This window comes from Rhinatrema bivittatum, chromosome 9 (genome assembly GCF_901001135.1).
Source record: "Rhinatrema bivittatum chromosome 9, aRhiBiv1.1, whole genome shotgun sequence".
In the NCBI taxonomy this organism is placed as follows: Eukaryota; Metazoa; Chordata; class Amphibia; order Gymnophiona; family Rhinatrematidae; genus Rhinatrema; species Rhinatrema bivittatum.
In genome coordinates this window covers 177,194,354-177,212,795 of record NC_042623.1, presented here as the reverse complement: position 1 = coordinate 177,212,795, position 18,442 = coordinate 177,194,354, and the positions used below count along the sequence as shown (strand labels likewise).

At 44.2% G+C, this 18,442-nt stretch overlaps 1 protein-coding gene across 3 annotated transcripts in view; it reads left to right on the top strand.

Annotated features, from left to right (window-relative positions):
• Positions 1–1,456: 1,456 nt before the first annotated feature.
• MME (membrane metalloendopeptidase) overlaps positions 1,457–18,442 on the top strand; it is a 189,561-nt gene continuing 172,575 nt past the window's right edge. The window contains exons 1-3 of one of the 3 annotated variants that reach the window (XM_029615303.1): positions 1,457–1,584; positions 9,910–10,079; positions 11,339–11,374. In XM_029615303.1, the coding sequence (XP_029471163.1) occupies positions 1,574–1,584; positions 9,910–10,079; positions 11,339–11,374 (217 nt within the window). In that variant the 5' untranslated portion in view covers positions 1,457–1,573. Of the gene's footprint in view, positions 1,585–1,997; positions 2,580–9,606; positions 9,699–9,909; positions 10,080–11,338; positions 11,375–18,442 lie in introns of those variants that run through there. The other 2 variants (XM_029615305.1, XM_029615306.1) reach the window with 2 other exon arrangements.

Sequence of the window (18,442 nt, the reverse complement as noted above, 5' to 3'; positions counted from 1 at the left end):
TCAAAAGGGCCAATTTAGGATCCTAACTCCAAATGTTAGAAGCCTAAACCCTTTGAAACTCAGCCCCAATAAGACTAATTCTGAATCGGTGTGTATGAAATAATAAGTGAGCCCCTAGATTCCTTGGCACAGTTAATTGGCTAATTAGAATCAGGTGCTTAAAAAAATTAGGTAACGAGTAAACCACTCTGCAGAGTAAAGCTGCAGGACTTGAGTTTGGCATCTTGTCATATAAAAGTCTTAAAGGGTTTGAGTTTGGTCTTCACCATAAAAATTAGTGGGAACTCAAAAAAATGTCAGGAGACCTACAAAAAAGAGAAATTGATGCTCCTCACTCTGGACCAGATTACCAGACCATTCTTAAATGTCTGGGGCTCCGTTCATGCAGTGTCAGACAGATAGTCTACAAAAGGAAAACAGTTGAAGGCCGCAATGGCTCTAACCAGGAGCAGTCATTCTGCCAAGATCACCCCAAGAACAAACTAGAAAATCATCAATGAAATTACAAAGAACCAATGCTAACATCTAAAGATCTAGAGGCCTCTTTCACTGACACTGATTTGAGGGTTCATGTGCTAATCAGCTGGAAAAAAATAGATGGAAGAAACTGCTGCTCTCTAAAAAGAACATTGCTGCCCATCTCAGCTTTGCCAAAGAGCATCTGGATGACCCACCAGACATCTGGAATAATTTGAAGTCAAAATTTGAACACTTCAGTCACAATAACAAACTTTTTTTTTTTTTTTAAGGAAAAAAAGAAACATTGCCTTCCAATGTAAGAACCTCATCTCAATTGGTCTAGCAAATTACTGTATATAATCCAACATTATGTAGCCCCACCCAGAGAGGTGTGGCCTGTATAATAATGAACAGTGAACAGACTTCTGAGGGGAACTGTCCCTAAAATGAGTTTTCTAGTTATGCACTCAGCCCTTTACCTGTGAGCCAATGAACCCACAGGGCAGAACATGAGTGCAGCTATTATTATTACAGCATCACTGATGTTGGGGTTTGGTGTTTGACACCCAAACCCCAACATCTTCCAATTTTTCAGAAACCTTTTGCATGTAAAATTAAAAATAAAAATTACAGAGAGGTTGGACTACTTGTTTTACTGTTATACATACTGTCTGCTGATACTGTATGTTCTTGGCTTTTGTTGGATGTGTTCATATCTATGCAGTCTTGTGGGAGATGGGGGGGGGGGGGGGGGGGTGTCTATAAATTAGAAAATGACTAAATAAATAAGTAACTTGCAAGCTAAGTGACCAGAATGAAAAAGGTGCACCCCTACTATGAGTTTGGGAAAAGGAAGGAAAGAGAAGCGGTTTAGAAAAGTAAATAATACAAACGCTGCCCCAGTCCTAAGTGGCCGGCTCACCAATCAGATCGATGGGGGAGGGCGGGAGCAGAACAGAGCAGCAGGGACAGTGAAAGCAAAGGGTGCATCCCAGGGCGCAGCGATCCGTGAATGCACGGTTAGTACCTGCCTCAGATTCAGGTGACCACTCTCGTGCATGTCACGGTAACCCGGCTTTCCTTGTTCGCTTACACATGTGAAAACTGCAGCTGGATGGAACAAAGGTGAATTCCCCCACCCGACTTTATGACAATTCACAGTCTGCAGACAAGTTTGTAACATTATGTTTGCATGCGTGCAGCAATTAGGTCTGCAAGGTTGCCACCAGCCTTTGTGATTCTGTTTGTTTTAGCTTTATAGGGGTGGGCGCTTTCTCGGAATCCAAACCTCTGTAGTTTAACAATGCAAACTCTTGACCTTTAGCTCTCCAGGGGACCTTGAAAATAATACAGAGTCGGAAAGCCAACGTGCATTACAACTGCATACATAGCCTCTCTCGCCGCAAAAAAAAAAAAAAAAAAAGTATTTCCCCCGTTTCTTTCTCTCTTGAGCACAAATAATTAAATGCGTGCGGGGAGGGAGGGGGGCAGGAGCGGTGAGCACTGGCTGAACTCCCCTTGTATCATTTTCCCTTGCCCTACAATCCTAGGAGTAACGGTGCCGGCTGGAAGCTGCCTGCTCTCGCACTTCGCTCCGGCTGGCTGCGCCCCCCGTGGAACCTCCATCGCACTATTTACTTAGGGGCGGGGATCCCCCCCCCCCCCCTTCGCTCAGCAATGCGGGGACTGCTTGGCAGAGCACTTACGGTGGGGATACCGAGGTGAGGCAGACTTCTGCTGCCCCCATCGCACTGGACGATCGCTGCTGGAAAGTCAAGAGGCAGCAGGTCTGAGGTCAGCGGACAGTCCCTGTCCGTCGGCCGCTTCGCGCTGTTCCCCTCCCCGGCGGTGCTGGGTTACGCATCGGCCAGATTCCGCTCCCAGGGGCCGTGGGTTACCTTCTCCCAGCGCTTGCCTGGGGAGGCGCTTGGCGTTTGTTGGCCATGCCCTTGCTCGATGCTTGAGCTGCAGGACGACAGGCGCGGAACAGCTTCACTGCTGCCCCCCCACTCCCCTACCTCTCCATTGTACAGCAGCGGGCTGCAACTTTCCTCAAAGATGGCTTTCTAATTGCTCGGTGATGTCTATTTACGTTATCAAACTTCTCCGAAATATACCTGGTAAGTTGGGGGCTGGGGGAGGGGGAGACGGAATGAGGATTCCTTCCTTAAATGTTGAGGGTTTACTTGATAACAAGATAAATCAATGGACTGAAACTGTGCAGACTGTGATAGACGGAAATAATCATCTTTGTAAGAAATTCAGACTAAAGCTTGATTTCTTCCATAGACCAGCTCTGAAATCTGGCCACGGGACGCTGTTTGCCTCTCGCAGTTACATATCGTAGGTGTTGCACGCTCCTGAACTCACCTTTCCTCTAATAGCACACGCTCAGCCGAAACTCCATTCTTGTTGCAGAGCTTTTGCCTTCTGTTCAATCCAAGTTGAAAAGTGATGCTATAACATTGTATTGAACGCAGAGAGCCTGCTGGTTTCGGTGCTCGTTATAGCGCTTGACACAGCATTACATGACAGCAAGGAAACAGTGCCTGAAATCGCAGATTATTACTTTGTATTAAGAATATCATATTTTAGTAAGGCACCTACAGGTGGACCGAGCTGCAAAGCCCTTTTCTGGCTGCAGCTAAGGCACTCTTAATAACTGTTTTACTTAACATTGGTAGTGGAACTGACATTTGAAGTGCTTTCCGTGTCCTTTTTAAGTATTTTTTTTTTAAGTAATGTAATTGCAGTGCTCAGGAAAGTAAAATCTGATAGCACCAGTTGTAATCATCCTTCCAGAATAGAAAATTAAACAAACAAACAAACAAAGCAAAACAACACTTTTCTTGCTGGCTGCCTTCAGAGCCCCCGCTGCCCTAATTCCTAAACTTCTCTAGGGCAAAGACTTTGAACTGTGCCAAATCACAGATGATAGGTTTCAGTTGTCAGCAGATTTCTGCAATGAGCAGCACTGAGGCTGTTCCCGGGTTTCGCCAGTAGCCTTTACTCTCACTACATACTTGTTTAACTCTTGTTAGGGTGAGCTATGTCAGAGTTTCACAGAGGCAAGCTCTATATCAGGATGCCTCTTACTCCGATGTTAGGATTGCATGTAGTAATGTCTGTTATCAAGGACCATCATCCAGAGAACTGCAGTCACTAAAGAGTTTACATTGCTTGCTCTAAGCCTTCATCTACAGCTATTTAATGATCACAGAATGTTTTGGAAATCTACTTGAATTGTTCTTAGGCCTACTATTGATGTGCATGTAACAAATGTACACAGAGGGTTTGTTTGTTTTAAATAACTGTATCTTCTTTACTACACATTTTTAATACACAGGCATTCTCCAAACAGTCAAAGTTTTGAATGGACCAGTAGGTAGAGCAATTCTCCTGCAGAAACACACACTTTATATATATTATATATATATATATAATATATATATATATATATATATATATATATATATAAAGCTTAAGTGTATAGGGGAGAGAGAGAAAATTGTAACTGTGACTGTGTATTTTTCTTTAGTGTGTATGAGAACAAAATGTACACTGTCCAATGTTTTTCTTTATTGTAATGAAAAGTTTCAACATTAAAAAAAAAGGTCAAGTATTTCAAAATAAAAGATGTACATTAAAGTAAAAGATAATTGTTATGTGAAGACTTTCCCAGTATGGAAAAAAAAACCCATTGCTAAGTGTGCGTAGAACCAGTCACTAACTTGGGGGCCGTTGCAATAAAGTGCGCCCAGCTAGCAGACAGGTCTACACATGGTTGGACGTGCTAGACTAGTGCCGGGTGCATTAAGGAGATTGGCGCATCCAAAACGTGTGCCCTAACAAACATAAACCCGATAGCACCCGTCAGATGTTAATTGCATGTAGATGAGGACATTAGTGATTACCCCCTGGGTGCCCAACCTGCACTTTTTAATATGCAAATTTAATTCCACTCTCGGAGGTGGAGTAAAGTTAGCTTGCAGTCACGCGTTCATGACAAACATAACAAAATACGGTCCTCTGTGTGTCCTGCTACTTAGTATCATTGTGACGCTTAAATGCTTGTGGTGTTGGAAAATAAATGTATATTGGCTTGATTAAAAAAAATTCTTATAGGCACATAATTGAGATGCCCGTAGCAAGGGGTGCTTAGCTATGGGTGTCTTCAGTAACCTCAGCAAAATAATACAGAAATTGGCCTGAAGAAGCGGGTTAAAAATGGATACTCGTACTGCGTTGCAAGTGTGGGTGCCCAATGCATTTGAGCGCTATGAATGCCCAATTCTTCCCTAGCGCGCCCTTTTTTGCGCAGCCCCTCATTTAAATACTGCATCAGGTGCCCAGGGGATGTGGCTGTGTGCGGGTTAGGAAAACAGGGCTCTCAGTACAAGCCCCTGTTCTCAGCACACCTCTTATTTCATCAGCCCCTTGGTGTATTTACTGGAAGAGGAGTCCTGGTCATTGCAAAACAGTGACACCTAGTGACTATGCTCAGGGTACACACGTAACGGGTGCCAGAAGGAGTCAGTCTGTGGCTCTTGGCTAGGAATGTCGCTGGAAGCGGGAGAAAAGAAATAAACATATAGAAACATAGAAACATAGAAATGACGGCAGAAGAAGACCAAACGGCCCATCCAGTCTGCCCAGCAAGCTTCACATTTTTTTTCTCATACTTATCTGTTTCTCTTAGCTCTTTGGTTCTATTTCCCTTCCACCCCCACCATTAATGTAGAGAGCAGTGATGGAGCTGCAACCAAGTGAAATATCAAACTTGATTAGTTATGGGTAGTAGGGGAAGTAACCACCACAATAAGCAAGCTACACCCATGCTTATTTGTTTTACCCAGACTGTGTTATTCAGCCCTTATTGGTTGTTTTTCTTCTCCCCTGCCGTTGAAGCAGGGAGCTATGCTGGATATGCGTGAAGTATCAGTTTTTCTTCTCCCCTGCCGTTGAAGCAGAGAGCTATGCTGGATATGCGTGAAGTATCAGTTTTTCTTCTCTCCTGCCGTTGAAGCAGGATATGCATTGAAAGTGAAGTATCAGGCTTATTTGGTTTGGGGTAGTAACCGCTGTAACAAGCCAGCTACTCCCCGCTTTGTGAGTGCGAATCCTTTTTTCTTCTCCCCTGCCGTTGAAGCAGAGAGCTATGCTGGATATGCGTGAAGTATCAGTTTTTCTTCTCCCCTGCCGTTGAAGCAGGGAGCTATGCTGGATATGCGTGAAGTATCAGTTTTTCTTCTCCCCTGCCGTTGAAGCAGAGAGCTATGCTGGATATGCGTGAAGTATCAGTTTTTCTTCTCCCCTGCCGTTGAAGCAGGATATGCATTGAAAGTGAAGTATCAGGCTTATTTGGTTTGGGGTAGTAACCGCTGTAACAAGCCAGCTACTCCCCGCTTTGTGAGTGTGAATCCTTTTTTCTTCTCCCCTGCCGTTGAAGCAGAGAGCTATGCTGGATATGCGTGAAGTATCAGTTTTTCTTCTAAAAGTCCCTGGATAGCTGCAAAAGAATACTTGTGGTGCTTTTAGCCCCTGTTAGAGACTGGTTTCAATTCATCAGGATGCCCAAAGGAAGAGGGCTAGAGGAACAAAAAAATCATAATCTTAAACAAACGAAAACTCATATAAAAAAAAATAAAATTTACAATTTTTGCTTATTTCCTAATCGGCCTTATCATTTTCTGCATCCTAAAGGAAGCAGGGATCCTGGAAAGGAAGAGTTCAGAGTTGTACTCTCTGGCCTCACAGAACTGCTCTCTAGCACTAGATTAGTACATAAACACCTCTTTGAAAAGGTAAGAGGTGCAGCACCAATGCAAAACTGGATTGTGAAATGAGAAAATGGATGAGTAAAGTGACTTGCATGGTTTACAAGGTACAGAACTTTGCACATGGTTACGACAATGCTCGTAATGTGAATTTCTGTGCAATAATTAGTGCATCAGTAATCATTAGAGAACCAGGCAAGAAACAGAGCCAGCTACTGACCACAGGAGCTAGCCAATGATAGGGCAGCTTTTAAAGATGCCCAGTGTGAACCAATGGCACAGCAACTTTAAAAATGTTCAATGAGCGAGGGGGTGGGGGGAGAAGATGGGATGATCCAAGATGTACTGGTTCTGTTGACTGTTTATACAATGGTTTGTATGTATCCATTTATAAAACCAAATAAAAATATTATACAAAAAATAAATGTTTGATGACATGACATTGTGCTCTGACTTCCCTGAGATTTCAACTGCACTAAACTGGCCTGTTTTGCTACCGGGATATAAAGGAATTACAAGGGCCTGATTTACTAAGGCTTTTCCCATTCTTCTGTGTCTATGGGAGAAAAAAAAGTTTTGCAAATCAAATCCTAAACTGTGGGTATGTGAAAGGCACATGAAAAATGAGAGACAGGGGACACTATGGGCCAGATTTTCAAAGAGTTACGCGCGTCGCCGGGCCTATTTTCAAAAGGCCCGGCGACGCGCGTAAAGCCCCGGGACGCGTGTAAGTCCCAGGGCTTTACTAAAGGGGCGGGAGGGGGCGGGGCATGGGCGGGGTCAGAGGCTCCCGGCACAGAGACCTTTGCTGCTGTGGCAGGGATCGCGCGCTGGCAGTTGGCCGACGCGCGCAACTTACTTCAGCCCCAGGACTGAAGTAAGTTTTCTAACAAGAGTGAAAAAAAGAAAAAGGTAGGGGGGAAAGGGCGGGGGAGGTAGGGGAAGGGAAGATGGGGTGGAGGTAGGGAACGGGGGAAGGCAGTGCAGCTCGGCGTGGGCTCGGCGTGCACCCCCTTGCACGTGCCGACCCCCGATTTTATAATTTGCACGCGCCTGCATGCGCAAGTTATAAAATCAGGCGTACATGTGTGCGCACCTTTTAAAATCTACCCTTAAGCGCTCTATTATCTGTGACACATATTTGAGTGAAATTGGATGAAGGGTTCAAAAGTTAGGAAGCATAGATGCAATGGGGGCCAGTTTTCAAAGGGGTCAGTATTCAAAAGTTTTCCATTTCTCTAAGCTGGATAGACATATCCGACTAACTTAGATGGGATATTCAGCAGCACGACTATGCTTCTGAATATCCCCAGACAAATCACTACTTAGATGGATAAGTATTATCCATCTAAGTTTAGATCTGCTACTGAGCAGGTCTAACTTAGGTGGATAAGTTATCTGTCTAAGGCTGAAGATCATTACTTAGCTGGGTAACTTATCCGGCTAAGTAGTGCCACCCCTGATCCATCCATTGCCCGCCCACAGATTGACTGGCTAAAAGATAGCCAGATAAGTGCTACTTATCTGGTTATCTGCCAGCTGAATATCGGGCCCAAAGAGTTTAGGCTATTAACCCAGTATTAGGATCCTAAATTGGCCCTTTTGAAAATTTGCTGCCAAAATTTAGGCTCCTACTTTTATTAGAATTCTACATTTTGGATTCTAAAAAGTGGATGGTTACAGGGGAGAAGTTAGGGTGGGGAAACAAAGATAGGGACTTAGTATTGATTTTCAGAACTAGGCACCTAATTTAGGGCCTCATTTTCTAAAGTATCGCATAAAGTATGTGATACTTTAGAAAATTGCGCTACTCTGGGGCAGGGGTGCGGTCCTGTGCTAGTCGGCAGCGATCGCACCGTCGCGGTGCGATTGCTGCCGGCATCGCGCCCAATAACTATACCATAGAAGGTGTAGTTATTGGGCGCGAAATAGCGAGCGAAAAGGGCCTTACCTTTCCGCTCTGCGCGCTGTCCTCGCGGAGTCGGCCCCGGTGACGCCCCTGACTCCTCCTCTTCCGGAGCCAACTCCGCCCCGATTTCAGTAGCGCAGGCCTGCGCTACTTTCGCTATCTATCGCAGGCTTGCGCTGTTAGCGCAAGCCTGCGATAGCTTTGGAAAATGAGGCCCTTAGGGTCCTAAATCTAAGCAAATGAATATGTGACTTAAATTTAGTTGCCTTCTTTTGCAGCCCTTAAATTTATGTGAATTATCAGCTGAAAACTTAAGGGTAAATTTTTAAACCCCGGCGTGCGTAAATCCCGGGGTTTACGCGTGTGGCCGGACCTATTTTCAAATGGGCCCGGCCACGCACATAAACCCTGGTGCGTGCTTGAGTGCCAGGGCCTGAAAAGGGGGCGGGGCCGGGGGCGCTGGTACAGCGGACATTTGCTGCTGTGCCGGGGACGCCCGCGCCGGCAGTCGGCTGGCGCACACAAGTTGTTTCTACTCCAGAAGGAGCAGCAACTTAAACAACTGCAAAAAAAAAAAGGTAAGTCAGATTAGGCTTAGGGGGTGGGGAGGAGAGGGGGAAGGGGAAGGGCGGCTAGGGTAGGGGGTTGGGAAGTTCTCCTTAATTGGAGCAGACTGGGAGGAAACTAGGGAAAGCTGCAATGCACTGCCACGCAAAACTAGCTAAAATCTGTTCCCCCTTGCAGGCGCTGCATGCACATGTGCACACAGATTACAAAATCCGGCACGCATGTGCGCACAGCCCACCGGTTTTATAACATGCGCGTACTGGCGCACGCTTGTTATAAAATCACGCGTCCATGTATGCACACATGGAGGTGCGCATGTATTTTTTTTTTAAATCTACCCTTCAGGCATCCTCATTCCGCTGAAAATACATTCCTAATTTAGGAGCCTAAATTTAGGGTGTTCAGGGTTGTTTTTTGGTTTTTTTTTTTATATTGACCCCAGTGATCTTGTAATGCCAAATTCCCTATTGGAAACTAGGCTATAAATGCTATTAATATGGCCAATGACCTTTTTAAAAAAAAAAAAAAAAAATTAAACTTAGTATTTTATCTGAACTGCAATGCAGCACTCAGGTAATTTTCTTAACAATTTGGAAACAGTTTTCAAATAGATCTGAGGACTGGTACATTGAATTAAGTTTTATAGGAGTACATTTAAAACCAATATGAAATTGATTAGGCAAGATTATTTAAATGTGGGCTGTACTGAATTTTTATTTATTTTCTTTACGAAGGAATTGCTTTCCATAAAGCTAACCTGTAACTTCCACACAGTACAGGTCATGCCATTGTGTCATCAAGGCGAATCCCTTAATCATTGATTGCTAAAAGATTAAAAATAGAAAGACAAGTCAAGACAAATTGCTGCACTGATCTTTGACACAAGGCTAAAGATTGAAGGACCAAGTTTATTTCTTGCAGAGCACACGGGGACTTTTGCTCACTTGCCTCTGTGCTGTGAAACCCGGTGGTGTGATTAAAACCAAGTATGTGTCTGGATTTTGCAAGAGTTGTTGAATCTTTTTTTTTTTTTTTTGTTTGCTCTTGTTTTGTGATTTGATGTACCAAGAAAGAAAGTTCTATAGGTTTTTATTGGCTGATTTCACTTTTTATATCATTGCAAAGCTGAAGGGGCGGGAGGAGGGATTCATTGTACTTGTTAACTAGAAAATGGAAACTATTGTTTACTTTTTTCAGAATTAAGGTTATGGGCAAGTCAGAAAGTCAGATGGATATAACTGATCCTAATTCTCCAAAACCAAAGAAAAAATCACGATGGAGTGCCCTGGAAATAGGGCTTACAGTAGTTGTAGTTCTGCTAACGATATTGGCAATCACGATGATCATCCTCTATGCAACATATAAGGGTAAGTGCACACTCATAGTTTTCCCCACCTCACCTTCCCAAAAAAGGCAATCAATGCTAGCAAAAAAATTAGCAAATACTAGTAAATATATATATATATATATATATATACACACACACAGTATATATGTATTAACCTGAAGATAATGTGATTTGAAGAAAAAAAGTAAGTGAAAGAAGAACATGTAAAAGTAAGATTATTCTATGGGTGTAAATTCCATAGGAATGGGAGTGGACTATAATATAGCATTCACTATGATACACACACTAAAAAGTGTAATCGCAATACATTTATTAATACTGCTAGCACTTTCCTAATACTGAGAATGCTGAGAAATGTCATATTTGTACAGTGAAATCCTTTTTGAAGTGGGTTTTGCGGTAGTGAACTGCTTATATTTGAACACTTCATAAATAACAATTGTTTTCAGTGTGCTTTGCCAACGAGAAAAAAACCCAGCACGTTATGGCAGGTTTCTTTCAACAGAAGAAAAATTATATTTTCACTCGCTTCTGCTTTTCTTATAGAATTCTGCAAATTATAACTGGAATTAAAAAAGCAGGGTTTTCCACATTAGTATACATGTGCTACTTGTACCTTATTTACTAAAATGTGGTTCAGTAAAGCTGCTTATTCCTATTTAGTGAAAAATCTTCAGAGGGACAGCCGTGTAACAAAAAATGCCTAATCAGATTCTGACAAAGCACATACTACAATAAAGTGGTTAGTCTATAAGTGCCATGTGATTCCAGCCGATTTTGCTATTCCTATTTAACTAGTAATCAGGAAGAAAAGCTTTAGAGTGACTCTGGTGATCATTTCTGTGGCAAACAGAAGTTCATTATAATAAGGTTTCACATTGTTCTTGTACTGATGTATCTCAATATCTTAATCCAGTACAGTTTCATTCACTTTTTATTAACCTACTTTCTGAAGGGAAGAAGTATTATGAGAATAGATGTGTGTGTGTGTTTTCCCTTAGTAACTTTGATGTTTAGTGTTGTAGCCACACCAAATCTTCAGGGAGGACATGAGGGGGAGTGTTCTATTTCAAATCCATGCATTTGCCCAGACAGTGGATGTCCACACATTCCTGAACGGGGGCTCTATTAGTTCTGGATGGAACTTCTTGTTAATGATACAAATAAAGTGAAATATAGAATCCCTTGTTATGCCTGTGTAAAAATCTAGTTATACGTTTAAATAAATTGAAATTACTGGATTAGTTAACGGTTTGTTTGTTTGTTTTTTAAACATAGATGGTGTCTGCAAGTCTTCAGACTGTGTAAAATCAGGTACGTGACTATTAGTTTGCTACTGCAAAGTCATCTCCACTCCCATGTCTATCCTTTCACTGGGTCTTTGGGAATAATGTTGCATGAAGATACGAGCATGGAGACTTTTGGCACTTTTTCCTGTTTATCTGGGTTCTTGCACATTTCTTTAAAGCGTACCTGTCAGATGAGCCTTGACAAATTGTCTTTGGATCCAGGAGCCAGCCCAAAAATCTAGGAGCCACTAGACAGGAGGGATGGATGGATGGATGAGTCTAAAGAAAGAGCCAATTGTATAGAACTTTCTCAACCTCTCTCTCCTCATCTGTCACCCTCTCTCAATCCCACACCCTGTCCCTACTGGTCTCCCTATCTCTCACTCTCAAGTCCCTCTCCAGCCGTTTCCTTCTCTCTCTCAAACCCTGCCCTATGACCCCCAACAGTCTCCCTCTCTCTTTCAAACTCCCATTCCCAGCAGTCTCCCCATCTTTCTCAGTCCCCAACTCTATCTCCAGCAGTCTCCCTCTCTCTCAGTATCTAACCCTGTCCCAAGTAGTTTTCTTCTCTCTCTCTCTCTCTCTCTCTCAGTACTCCACTCTCATCCCAGCAGTCTCTCTTACCGCATTCTTCCCAGGGCCATCTGAAGAAATGGACTACACAGGCACCTACTTGGGGTGCCAGGCTGGGGAGAAATGCCATATTGCTACCACTGTCATTACAGCAGCAGAAGAAGCAAGAGCAACCACGTCACTTGAAGGGAGCAAGTTGACTGCCTGTGTCAACAAGATGGACCCCAATCCCCCTGGGTCAGCTGTGATATTAGAGGGGGGACTCACTGTCCTCCAACTGCCCAAAGAACAGGTCAGCCTGGTGCTAGTCCTGGCTTCAGCATTAACAGTCAGTAGTTCTGCTCCTTCTCTGGCCTGATAATTAAAACAGCTCTCTTCAGTCCGCACAGGCCACTGATGATGTCTGATACCTCCTTCTCTTCAGCCCAGGTGGGTGCTGGCATCACCACTGTCTCTTTTACTAGTTCCCTCTCCCATTGGCCTGCTTCCCTTCAGGTACTGAAGGATAATGACTTCCTCTTCAGCCTGCTCAGGTGCTCACATTATTCTATGCCTCTCCCCCGACCCATTGGCATGCTTTGATGCTGCATCCTCTTCTTCGGCCCATGCAGGCATTGACATCAGTGCTTCCTCTTCCCATAGGTTTGATCCTCTTCACCCCTCATATGCCACTGTTGCTGCCTTTGCCCATTCCCTGATCTCTGCCAGAGGTGCCATTATTCAATTTCTGGTCACCATGGTAACCTTGTGCCCGGGGTTTGTCAAGCCCTGCTTTAAGAAACATTACCATGGGTCCTATCTATCAAAACATGATAATGTATTAATGCAGATTGTTGTGTATTAATTCGTTTTGCTAAAAAAAAACAACCAAAAACCCACATCAGACTAATGGGATGTATTTAATAAGAATGTGTGTAGACATGGATTAGCTCATATTTATAAACAGTAGGGATGTGAATCGTTTTTGAACGATTAAAATTATCGTCAGATAATTTTAAAATCATGCAAAATCGTTAGAGTGCAGATACAATACAAATGCCCCCGATTTATCGTCAGGGGCATTTGTATTGTATCGTTAAATAGGGAGCGAGAAAACCGGCACACCAAAAAAACCCTAAACCCACCCCGAACCTTTAAAAGAAATCCCCCACCCACCCGACCCCCCCAAAATGTTTTAAATTACCTGGGGTCCAGTGGGGGGGTCCCGACGCAATCTCCCTCTCTCTCTCTCTCTCTCTGGCCACGGCTGCATTGAGAAATGGCGCCGGTGGCCCTTTGCCCTTATCATGTGACAGGGCAAAGGTAGCGCCGGCGCCATTTTGTTTCCTGGCTCCCGACGTCACGCCTGCTGGAGATCGCCCCCGGACCCCCGCTGGACCCCCAGGGACTTTTGGCCAGCTTGGGGGGGGGCCTCCTGACCCCCACAAGACTTGCCAAAAGTCCAGCGGGGGTCCGGGAGCGACCTCCTGCACGCGGGCTGTATTGCCAATCTTCAAAATGGCGCCGGCGCTACCTTTGCCCTCACTATGTCATACAGGCGAAACCGTACCCCCGCTGGACTTTTGGCAAGTCTTGTGGGGGTCAGGAGGCCCCCCCAAGCTGGCCAAAAGTCCTTGGGGGTCCAGTGGGGGTCCGGGGGCGATCTCCAGCAGGCGTGAAGTCGGGAGCCAGGAAACAAAATGGCGCCGGCGCTACCTTTGCCCTGTCACATGATAAGGGCAAAGGGCCACCGGTGCCATTTCTCAACGCAGCCTTGGCCAGAGAGAGAGAGAGGGAGATCGCGTCGGGAACCCCCAATGGACCCCAGGTAATTTAAAACATTTTGGGGGGGTTCGGGAGGGTGGGGGATTTCTTTTAAAGGTTCGGGGTGGGTTTTAGGGTTTTTTTGGTGTGCTGGTTTTCCCGCCCTCCCCCAATTTACGATTTTTAACGATTTTTTAAAACAAAAAAACCCGACGATAAGATTTCCCTCCCCCCCAGCCAAAATTGATCATTAAGACGATCGATCACACGATTCACACCTCTAATAAATAGGCCCCAAGTTTGCTTCAGTGAGACAGTCTGCCTTTCATTCTTTACATTAAGCCTCATACAGAGTCAGATTGTTTTCTGGCTACAAAGAGGCATTTTATGCCTTTGGAAAACCTTTTTATACAGGTGAAATACAATTAGGTAAAGAGTTGAATTTGGTTCTACACCCTTTCTTTGCCTACATTTACATCATTCCATAAACCTCTGTCAGGTTTTTCCTATCATCTGACGTGCTCCTTCTTCCATACCCTCAATCTTTGTCCTAACTTGGAGTGTACCACACCATAAGGTCTACATTATTGCTAATGCAGATGTTCAACCTGCCTTAGCATCCAGCTTAAGTAATGTGCCACCTCACAGATGTCTAATGCTCATCATATTGACATTAACACACTTGTGTTAACCCTAATATGGGCATTACAGTAATGCTAACGTCTATGTTAATGAGTTGATGCAATGCAAATGTATGTTAATCAAATCATTACAGATTAAAGCAGGATTTGATAATGCACATGAAATCCCACATGGTTTAACGCAGCCTTAAAATAATGGCAAAAAAGTATATACTTCAAGAATAGTAGTTAACGTTTTTTGCATTTAAGTATTAACATGGATTTCTGGACAGCTGTGCACATCATTAGTTAGTATATACAGAGTTAACTTGGCTGTTAACACACCAGTATTATTATGCTTTAGTACATAGTTCTGCCCCCTCCCCCCTATATATTGAAGAGCACCAAAATTACTTTATAATAAAAAACAATAAATGGATTGTAAAAAGACAGAGCTGGACATCAACATTTTTATTTTTATTATTTATTCATTCATATTTTATGTCTTACCTAACCATTGAAAGAATGTTGAGGTAAGTAATAATTAGAGATGTGAATCGGAACCAGAATCTGTTCGGATTTCAGTTCCGATTCACATCTCTAGTAATAATATCACTGGGCAACAAATTTTCACAAAAGTCATGTTATAGAAATGAAATTAGTCAATTCTTATTCTTTTCCATGTGCTAAACACGAATGTGACTGTGAAAATGCAAAATTGGCTCTAGTTTTTTTGTAATATGCAATAATATAATTACATCTTGAACTGTATGCCAATAGCTCACTGGGCAACAAATTTTCACAAAAGTCATGTTACTGAAATGAAATTAATCAATTCTTATACATTTCCATGTGCTAAACATGAATGTGACTGTGAAAATGCAAAGTTGGCTCTAGTTTTTTTGTAATATGCAATAATATAATTACATCTTGAATTGTATGCCAATAGTAGGAGACCTACGGTTAATACCGTTTGAAAAATGAAGTCATAGACTATGTCTTAGATTTCTTTGCTTGTCTCTTGTACACCTGTTCGGGAGCATCTCTGCGGAGTGTCCAGCAGTAGTCAGCCAGCATGAATATTTCAAATGCTCACCCTTTCTGACTGGGCTTCATATAGTACACTGCTGACGTCAGCTTACTCAGCAGCAGCATGGCAGTAGAACTGCATTGCATCAGAAAATGATGTAATAAACTCTGGATGATGTGTGCATGATGGTATTATGCAATATGATGCAATATTACATCATTCTGGGCTTATTTACAGTCCTACTGGATAAACTTACACGACTAAACATAGAACGTGAACTATAATAAATATCTTCAAAACGAGAGCCAATAAAAACTTTTCATGGTCATATTCGTGTTCAGCACATCAAGATACTACAGAGTAGGACCTTTTTAGGTCAGTAACACTTTCATTGTTGCCCAGTGTATTAAAACCATAAAAACCTAAACCAGACAGACAACTCACAATAAAACCAAGGACTAACAGCCATTAAAACACATAGGGGCGGATTTTAAAAGGGTTGCGCGCGTAATATACGCGCGAAACCCTTTTAAACCCCTTCTGTGCGCGCCGAGCCCGGGGGGTCGAAAAAAGGGCCAGGGCATGGCAGGGCAGGGACGCAGCCAGAGGCCTCCGAAGGCCCACTAGGTAGGTGCAACTTAAATAATAAAGGTGGGGGGGGGGGGATTTAGGTAGGGCTGGGGGGCAGGTTATAGATAGGGGAAGGGAGGGGAAGGTGGGGGGGGGTGAAAGGAAAGTTCCCTCCGAAGCCGCTGCAATTTCGGAATGGCCTCAGAGGGAATGGGGAAAGCCATCGGGACTCCCCTAGGGCTCGGCGCACGCAAGGTGCACAAGTGTGCACCCCTTGCGCACACCGACCCGGATTTTCTAACATGTGCGCGGCTGCGCGCACATGTTATAAAATCGGGCGTAGATTTGTGCGCACCAGGTTGAGCGCACAAATCTACGCCCGCACGTAGGTTCGAAAATCTGGCCCATAATGCATGGACCCGGAATAGGAATTTCTGTACGTGTTCTGTATTTAAGCAAATCTGCATTCTGACTGGAAATGCCTTTTTATTTTTTATTTAGATACTTTTCAGGCAAATATTCAGTTGTTGAGTGGCTGGGTAAGTTAGCCGGATACATATATCTGACTAACTTAACCGGGATATTCAGTGGCCAACTTTACACCTGCCCTAAGGCACATCTAGAGTTAACCGGTTAAGTTAACCATCTAACTCTGCTCCTCCCTGGAACACTTTCCTCCCGCCCTAGGAACTCCTCAGACATACCCGGCTAAATTCCTGCCGGATAATTCATTATCCAGCTAGAATTTAGCCAGATAAGCCTTTTAAATATGCGGCTAAGCCGTTTAGACGAATAACTTTCTCATTATCTGTAAATGGCTTTTGAATGTCTACCCCTTTTATGTTTAATGTTATTCAGACTTTACATTTATTTGTCCGATTTTTTTAAACAAATTTTAATTTATTTGGAGTATAGTGTTATGCGATATAATTTTTAAATGTCTATTGTTAGGTTATGTACTGATGTTCTCTGCTTTGGGCAATATGTTGCGCCGGGAGGTGGACCCTTGGCCTGGTGCAGGATTGGTACGGCCCTCTGGTCGGACCCAGAGAGCGCCTGCCACCAGGGGGCGGAGCACAGGAGGAGACAGAGGCTAGCTGGAGCTTCACCAATAGCAACCCGGGGTTCCCTCAGGTTGAGCCCTTGGATACCCGGGCCGCCTGGTCTTAGGTGGGCCTCACAGGATCTCTGAGAGATAAAGTTCAGGGGTGTGCCCACCACGAACAAGGGTGCGCGGTTGATGTTCAGGTCAGGGAGTCCAGGAATCAGAGAAGGCCAGAACAGAGTCTCTGAATGAAGAGTGATGATCAAGGCCAGAGTCAAGGATAGCATGGTCAGCCAAAGCAGGGGTCAATACCAGTGGTCAGTCCGTGGATGGTCAGTCAGGCAAAGGGCAGGTTCCAGGCGGTGGTCAGACGTGGTCAGTGGACAGGCAGAGGTCAGTTCCAGGCAGCGTGCAGACATGGTCATTGGACAAGCAGAGGTTAGTTCCGGGCAGCGTTCAGACGTGGTCGAGGAAACAGGCAAAGGTCAAATCCAGGCGATGATCAAATGTGGTCAAAGTAACAGGCAGAGGTCAGTACTGAGAAGACAGTCCGAATGGTACTACCTGGGGAGATGAAGGAACAGGAGGACGTTGGAACAAGACACTGGAACAGAAGACTGGAACAAGACACTGGAACAGGAAAGCAAACTTGCTATCACAACGTGATCGACCCGATTGCCAAGGCAGGGATCATGGGTCTGAGCCCTGCCTTATATACTGTGGAATGGATACGTCATCGAGGAGCATCAGGTCCTGGTTTCCTGCGCTTGGCCCTTTAAATGTCATGATGCTGGCCGCGCGTGCCTAGGGGCGGGGCCGAGGAGACGCTGGATGCGGAGCCCTGGCGGGAGCTCCACTGTGAGGCCTGTGATGCTGCCGGAGCCGCCACGAGTAGAGGAGAGCGACGGGGACAGCCGGGGCCACCAGCAGAACGGAGGCCTGCGCTTGTGGACGGCCGAGAGAGGTGAGCAGCCCCGGCCGCGGAGCGTACGTGGCCGGGAAGCGCAACACAATATCAAAAGTGAAGAAATAAAAAATGTTAAGTTTTTTTATTTTATTTAACATATCTGTGGTTCTACTTACTTCATTACTGCTACGTTTTTTCTCCCTTATTTCTTCCTTTCTCTCTGGTTTTCTAATTTATTTGATTTTACCAGATTATATGCTTGATATCCATCAGTCCAGAGACCTCTCTCACATATCTAGTCTACCTGACCATAGTGTAGTGACAAACTCTTATTTTCACACAACTTCTCCAAAGTTTAGGTGTTTTATCCTTGTTCTGGCTCATCTTCCTCCATATGAGCCTTCACCTTCCTTTCCACCTAATTGGAACCTGTATTAAACCCACTCATGATACTGAAGAAAAGGCCCCATTGGCCTTCATTCACGAACACCTGGGGCTTTCCTCAATTCATTCCTCTCTCCACCTTAACCAGAGTAGAACCAGGCTGCTGGAGCTAACTTTTAAAAAGGAGATAGAGCATCTTTTAAACTAGAACAAAGGGGAAA